This window comes from Conger conger, chromosome 5 (genome assembly GCF_963514075.1).
Source record: "Conger conger chromosome 5, fConCon1.1, whole genome shotgun sequence".
In the NCBI taxonomy this organism is placed as follows: domain Eukaryota; kingdom Metazoa; phylum Chordata; class Actinopteri; order Anguilliformes; family Congridae; genus Conger; species Conger conger.
In genome coordinates, this window is record NC_083764.1 from 63380127 (window position 1) to 63387626 (window position 7500).

At 49.1% G+C, this 7500-nt stretch overlaps 2 protein-coding genes across 3 annotated transcripts in view; one reads left to right on the forward strand and one right to left on the reverse strand.

Moving 5' to 3' along the window:
* si:ch211-129c21.1 (uncharacterized protein LOC563087 homolog) overlaps positions 1 to 2369 on the forward strand; it is a 32086-nt gene extending 29717 nt beyond the window's left edge. For both annotated transcript variants that reach the window (XM_061242313.1, XM_061242312.1), the window contains 2 exons: positions 542 to 606; positions 1164 to 2369. In XM_061242313.1, coding sequence (XP_061098297.1) covers positions 542 to 606; positions 1164 to 1798 — 700 coding nt within the window. In that variant the 3' untranslated portion in view covers positions 1799 to 2369. The remainder of the gene's footprint in view (positions 1 to 541; positions 607 to 1163) is intronic.
* A 2613-nt stretch (positions 2370 to 4982) lies between these two features.
* The window catches only part of cactin, an 11391-nt gene continuing 8873 nt past the window's right edge, over positions 4983 to 7500 (reverse strand). Inside the window, exons 9-11 of the mRNA XM_061242548.1 lie at positions 7420 to 7500; positions 6567 to 6919; positions 4983 to 5901 (exon numbers count right to left, since the gene is read on the reverse strand). The exon at positions 7420 to 7500 is cut by the window's right edge and continues 42 nt beyond it. Of these exons, the coding sequence (XP_061098532.1) occupies positions 5411 to 5901; positions 6567 to 6919; positions 7420 to 7500 (925 nt within the window). The 3' untranslated portion in view covers positions 4983 to 5410. The remainder of the gene's footprint in view (positions 5902 to 6566; positions 6920 to 7419) is intronic.

A 7500-nucleotide genomic window follows, 5' to 3' on the forward strand; every position in this document is an offset into this window, starting at 1 on the left:
CAATCCCCCTCTACACCCTCCACACCCCTACAATCCCCCTCCACACTCCTACAATCCCCCTCCACACCCTCCACACTCCTACAATCCCCCTCCACACCCCTACAATCCCCCTCTACAGCCTCCACACCCCTACAGTCCCCCTCTACACCCTCCACACACCTACAATCCCCCTCCACACCCGAACACACTCCCACAATCCCCCTCCACACCTGAACACATTAAATACACACACACTCCTACAATCCCCTCCACACCCGAACACACTCCTACAATCCCCCTCCACACCCGAATATACCCCCACAAAATACACCTGGTACTTCAGATAATATCATGGCTGACTTTTATTATCACAATAATAGCATGTTGCATAAACTTTCTCGTGCAAGCTGTATTTCTTGTAGGTGCATTGTATTCTTTAGGTGTGTCCGAATGTCGAGGTTTGGGGTTTGCCTAAAGTTGATATTTTAATAAGTGCAGATTTAAGTGTTCGGAAGTGTCCAAGCAGTGCGGGGGTTGAGTGTTCTCCTCCCCTGTCTTGCAGAGAGCAGATCCAGAGTCTAAAAGATGGGGATGCATCTCTCTGTCCGGCTTCTGATCCAAACACAGGTGCGTTACACTCTCTCAGCACGACGACACAACTGAAAGGAATGGTGATGTTACAGATACGATGAATATCGTATCGTGCACTCGTGATTATTGAGGAGGATGTTTTTCTGACTTTTTTTATTTAAAGGAGAGCAGAAAGTACTCCTTACTTTCCCACCTACTTTACATTTTTTAAACGTTTTTATTCAGACGAGTAGAAAGCAAAGTGGGTAACTTCAAGTATATTTCTGTAAGCATTTTTCTTTAAGCGTATTACTTTAAGCATATTTTTTTAAGCGTACACTTTAAGCATTTTCTTTAAGCGTATTATTTTAAGCATATTTTTTTAAGCGTATACTTTAAGCATTTTTCATTAAGCATATTTCTTTAAGCGTATTACTTTAAGCGTATTTTTTAAGCATATACTTTAAGCATTTTTCTTTAAGCGTATTACTTTAAGCATATTTTTTTAAGCGTATACTTTAAGCATTTTTCTTTAAGCGTATTACTTTAAGTTATTACTTTAAGCGTATACGTTAAGCGTACTCTTTAAGCTCCCTCTCCTGTCTCTCCCTCAGTGAGGCGTGTGAACGTCACCATGTACCTGGGCAGCAACGTGAACCTGCCGTGCCGGGCGCAGACCGACCTGGCCCAGGTGCGCTGGCAGCTCTCCGGCGCCGCCCTGCCGGCCTCCCCCAGGTACCGCACCTACAGGGAGGGCCTGATGGTGCTGGACGCCGTGGCGGGCGACGCCGGGGTCTACACCTGCCTGTCCGAGGAGCGGGTGAAAGGGCGCCTGTACACGCGGGCGGAGGTGGAGTACCGCGTGTCGGAGGGGGCCGTCACCCCCCGCATCGGGGCGCAGACCCAGGGCGGGTCACGGGCCTTCCTGCAGGTCGCCGTGGCCCTGCTCTCCCTCCTCCTCGTGGCGCTCCTGGCGTGGAACGTGTACAAGGGCCACATCCCGCTCCCGTTCCTGGGGCCGTGCGGCGAGGGGGCCTCGGAGCGACGGGACGTCCCGAGCCAGGACCCCGCCCCGGCCTCCAGACCGGAGGCCAACTGCCTGGAGGACAAGCCCCTGATGCCGGCGGTGAACTACAGCTCCAACAACAACAACCGACTGAGCGCCAACACCGCCAACGGGGAGGCCGCGCCCACGCCCAAGGTTACCGTGGACGCCTTCCAGTTCATCGACGACGAGTCGGAGATCTGACCATGCGGGACGCAGGAGTTAAACACACACACACACACACACACACACACACAGGCAGCCCTCAGACATGGGAACATGGGAATGGTCTTCATCCCAGATTGACTGGCTACTTTCTAATTCTAACAGGCAGCGGATTTTCAAAAATTATTTTTAATAATAAAGAGGAAAGATAAAAGCAGGACTGTTGGTGGGGCGGGGTTGATTGACTGCATTAGGCTCCGCCCACCTGTAATGCATTGCTTCCATGGTAACCGTCCCTCAAATGTGGAAGGGAACAGTATTTGAGATGGCTTTGCACACCTGTCTCAGGTGGACTGCGTGCTGATGAAATGCAGCAGACGCAACGCTGTGGGTTTGACCCACCCCCAACGTTTCTGCAACACTTCTGCAACGTCTCTGCAACGTTTCTTCAAACGTTTCGGTTGTGGTGCATTTGAGGTCACGACAGTGGATGTCTCCTTAATCCGTACGAACTGAAAATAACTTCCAAGTTGTGGAGGAAAAGGTATTGTAGAATTTTCTCAGGAAACGGACTGAGCTGGGAGTGGGATACGAGGAGTCCTATTTTCGGGATGGGGGGGGGGGGGGGGGGGGACTCTCCAGAAAGGAATCCTTTAACTGCAAAAGAATATTGAGTTAAATGAATTTCTTCTACTGGTTTCTGTGCCAAGGTTTTCTTTTACGTTTTTTTTAATTTGCAATTTTTTTTTTATTTTTATATGAAAGTGATTTTTGTTTCTCCTTTCTTTTCTAACCATCTCGGCAACCCTACGCATATTTGAATTGAGCCAAGTTTGTGTTTGCGTTGGTTTTAAATGTCGTGTTTTGTTTTTGAGTGTCTATTGGGCACTTGGATGACATGAAAAAGGGTTGTTTTGAGGGGGGGGGGCGGGGGGTAGATATTGCTCTACGAATTGTTTTCATAAACATAAAGTGCTTTGTCCTGTGACAAAGATTGTAATTCTAGAGAGAGTTTTACTGCTTCTAATATTGGGTGGACCTACTGGTGAAGCACTGATGCCAAGATCCCTTTGTGAAGCTCTCGGGAGGGGTCTCGCCCGGTAGCTCAGGGAAAGGGGAACAGGTTTTCCGTAAATTCGCTATCCCAGCTAAGGGCGGCGAGTGATTTACAGCTCCTGTGCTTGGGCCTAGTTCTTCTCCCCTGGCTGTTCTGTCATTCTCCCCCTCCCCCCTTGGCTCAGACTCTGCAGCCTGGGTTACACAATGGGTGGGCAAGCCCGCGCAGGCCATGAGCACTGCTCAGATACGCACCGTAGCCCTTTAACCCTTTGTAGAGGGGCGGGCTTTTCTGGAACGCCGTTTTCTTTTCCCCTGAATTCCGAGTCGGTGTTCTAGAACTCTGCTGCGCTCCGTCGCCAGTAGCGACCGTGACATCGGCGTTAGAGTGCTCGGTTAATGACCGCGTTTGGGGGCCTTGTGCGCCTCGGAGCGCGGGACGGTCGATCTTACCCGGGGGCCTGGTGCGCGTGCGGGCTTCTGTTCAAACCAAGCAGTTACGCACCGGATTCTACCGAGCAACCATTAGTCTTTGCTAAGGACTTTGATTAGTAGAATCAGATGCATAAGACTGCGTAGTTGCATCAAAAGCCTGCATCCACAGTGACCCGTTCTGGGTTGAGTTTGGTCAACAAAAAAAAAACCCTGACACCTTCACGGGTTAAGGTGTAAGGTAGCGAATGTGTTTTCCGATTTAGAATGTCCCGAACCGAACATTCCAATGCCGACGGTAACCGTCGCTCCCGGTTCTAGAACTCCACAAAACGGCGCTCTTCAAAGGGTTAAACCTGTGGCGCGTCGTCATGGCGATTTCATAATACTGCAGTGTCAGTGCAGCTTAGAATTTCTTTTTAAAAACAAAAACAAACACAAAAATGAGCCAGGACTGGAAATGTTTAAAATGCAGAGTGGGGTTGGGTGTGGGTCGGGCAGCAGAGACATGCTGTTCTTCAAAGGAGAAGGGCGAGAGGGGAACAAAATAGAGAGCAGCTGTGGGGTTTTTTTCTTTTGTTTTGTTTTTTTTTGTTTTACAACCATAGTCAGTGCTGTGAAGAAAAACGTGTACTTGGTTGGTCATGCCCACTGTTTTCATTAGTTCCATTGTGCATAAAAGTGTTTGTTTACCATGCCTTTTAATACAATTGAATTGAATTTATCCCGACATGTTCACTAGTTTTTAAATATGAATAAATAAATATTGTATGTTTATCGGTGGGAATGTGTTGGCAAGCGGTTTAACACGTTAACAGACCATAGTCTGGGCGGAACATTCTTTATGAAATGTGTTTCCAGCGTGTATGAATGTGTTTCCTGTGTATGAATGTGTTTCGTGTGTATGAACGCACTCTTCCTAACAGCTGGTTTAAACTCCTCCTCTGCCAGGTGTCTGACGTCCATTTCATAGGCAGATATTTTCTATTGCGCAACGCTGCCTGTTCGTACAGGTAGCCCAACATAATCCTGTTCAAGCATAATAAAAAATAAATAAAACTTTTTTTAAATGTGATTATTCCCTAAAGTGTTTTTATAGATATTTAAAATGTCACAATGTGTAAGGGGCTTTTTTATTTTTTATTTTTTTTTATGTTCATTGTTTTGGCTTTTTGTACTGCTTCGTTTTGTATGAATAAACATTCTCATTTGATATGCTACATGTCTAGATGTCACAGCATTGCAGACAACTGGTTTTGAATGGTATTGTTCCAAGTGACCCTTGACCCTGTGGTGATGTGTTTGTGGTGCTTAGAGACGCACCAAATCATAAACATAAAGTGTGTGAAGAATATATCCAGGATGTCAGCTGAGGAGTGCATTTTGAAGGTACAATAGGTTAAGTTTTATGTGTTAAAACATTGTTACAAGACCATTGTAAATCCCTTCCTGTCATTGAAAAAGGCTCACTGACATGTTGACTCACCCTGTGTTTATAGTACAGCTGTACAATAATTCAAGCTCATTGGTTGAAAATTGGTTCCAATTGCCACAGCCAATGGCGTTTCAACGTCAACGTGTTTACAGAGAAGGGGGAGGGATAAACAGTTGTGGTTTGAAGGGGTCTGTTGCTGAAATTCCTCTCTTGACTGTTAGAAGTCTGAAATGACCTATTGGACCTTTAAAAATGTGTTAATCCATAAAATAATATCCACAATCACCACAGGGAAAGCGGTTTTCTTTAGTAAAAGAAACCTTTTATTGAACATCTATAAATGCACCGTTTAAAAAGACAAGTCTGAGAAATTAACACAGAAGCTAGAGAAACTCCAAACTCCCCATTTTACACAAACAAAATTGTGTTTAAAAGAAAGAAAAAAAGAAGAAAAAAAAAAACCTTTTGCAGTATTAACTTCTCTACGCACATTGAAAATGGCGGTGGTGGTCCTTACAACAAGAGCCAAGACTGCCCAATCACATTTCAGCACCCGGCCAATAAACCTAGTGGTGGGAGGGGCTTAGCGGCCACCTCCAGCTAAAGCTGTAATGGGCGGGGCCTGGAGTCCACTCATCCTTCAGATAAGGTTTGCTGAGGGAGGAGCCTAGAATGTGCCAGCCCCCTTAAAACACTGTACAGGGAGGGGGGAGGGGCCCGGCGGTTCCTCAGCGGCGGTACCGGTACCGCTTGAAGTGGAACCACAGCTGGAAGATGCCGTTGGCGAACTGGCAGCGGAAGCCGTGCCGGTGGGAGTACTCCCACTCGCGGTTGACGATCTTAAAGGCGATGTCCTCGTACGGGGGCCCGGCGTGGAAGCGCAGGACCCCGAAGTCCCGGTTGTCCGGGCTGGGCTCCAGGAAGTACTGCGGCGTGGACCGCTTGTCGATCAGGTCCGGGTAGAAGATGTTGAACTTGTAGCCCTGGACGATCTTGGGCGGCGGGTTGTCGAAGTCGTAGTGGGTCTGGTTGTACTTGTTCCACTCGAAGCCGGTGTGCACGCGGTTGAAGAAGCGGGGTTTCCGCGGGCGGTACTTGTCCGCCCACAGGTACATCTTGCCCGTGAGGGGCAGCTCCACGCTGAACTGCGCCTCGTCTCCGCTCATGCCCTCCCGCGCCCGCCGCACGAACGCATCCTCCGCGCTCTCGCTGGCGTCGCCTAGGAAACCAAACCGCAGGGGGGGGGGGGGGGGGGTCAAAAGGTCGCAGAACACACAGAGCACTTTCAGTACTTTAACCCATTGTCGAGTAGCCATTTTGGAATGTTTTTATTCTAGGTCAGTGTTCTAGAACTCCGCTGCTTTCGGTCGCCAGTGGTGATTGTGACATCAGCGTTAGAATGTTCAGCTAAGAACGTTCTAGTCACATCAGAGGGTTAAAAACTACTCACTTCACACACTTGTTAGCATTACTCTGTCAGTTGTTATTTTGTTTGCCGAGTATACTGGACAAAAAAAAAATTAATAATGTTGTGTGTATGCATCTATGTCAGTGTATCAGAACAAGCACCAAAACTGCCATTGCACCACTGTAAATAAATGATTAATTATTTGAGAAAACCTAAATGCTGTGTCATCCACTGGACCCTATACCCTGTGCCTCATTACGGCTACAACTACCACCCCGGTTAGGGTGCGACACTCCATTTATTGTAGATTATTCATTGTACGTTTTGGTGAGTAGCACGTCTGGAAAATATTACTTCTGATGAGCAATGTTGTGTTGAAATTCCCCAGGAAGCGTTTCCCATCGTAACGCGCGTATACGGGCTGTGTTTGCCCTGGGCGTGGGCTGTGCCAGGCCCGGGTGGGCCCAGTGACTCACCTGTGACCTGCATCTGTCTGCGGGCCAGGCGTAGCCGGTGCAGGTCCTCCTCCGGGTCCATGGTGTGGGTGTCCAGCGGGAGCTCGGAGGTGGTCAGCAGGCGCGGGCTGTACCGGCCCGAATCGTACTCCGCCTGGCTCTGCTGGATCAGGTCCTCCTCCGTCAGAACCGCCTCCGCCCCGCCTTCCCCTTCCTCCTGCTCCGCCTCCTCCTCCCCCTTCTCTCCTTCCTTAGTCTTCTCCCCCTCTCCTCCTCCCTCCTCATCCTCCTCCTCCTCCTGTCTGCGGGAGGTCCCAGGGGGCGAGGAAGAGGACGGACCTGCTTCCTCTTCGTTTGGTTCGTCCGCAGCGGTGCTACAGAGGAACAGAGAATGGAGTGAGGGGTCAGTCTCCAACCGCAGGAGGGGAACAGCCTTACCACATCACCATGACAACGCAGCCCTGTGACATCTCCATGGAAACAGCCATTTTAAAAACGGGCAATACAGCTAATCCATACAGTCCTCATCTACCTGACTGATCAAAGACACTGTATAATGGCCAACAAGAGAACTCTTTTTATCTGATCTTATATTTTAGGTTCCACTTTCCTTGACTACACTACCTGTGCCTAACATGATGATAGCAGAGGAACAGAGAAGGGTCAGTCTCCAACCACAGGAGAGGAACAGCCTTACAACATTTCCATGGAAACGCGGCCTTGTGACGTCTCCATGGAAACGCAACCCGGTGATGTCTCCATGGTAACGCAGCCCGGTGACGTCTCCATGGAAACGCAGCCCGGTGACGTCTCCATGGAAACGCAGCCCGGTGACGTCTCCATTGAAACGCAGCCGCTCACGCTGGTCACTCACGCGGCCTCCTCGGCGTCGGGCTCCTCCTTGATGATGGGGAACAGCGGCTCGCTCTCCACGCCCTGCTCCTGCTTCAGCTTG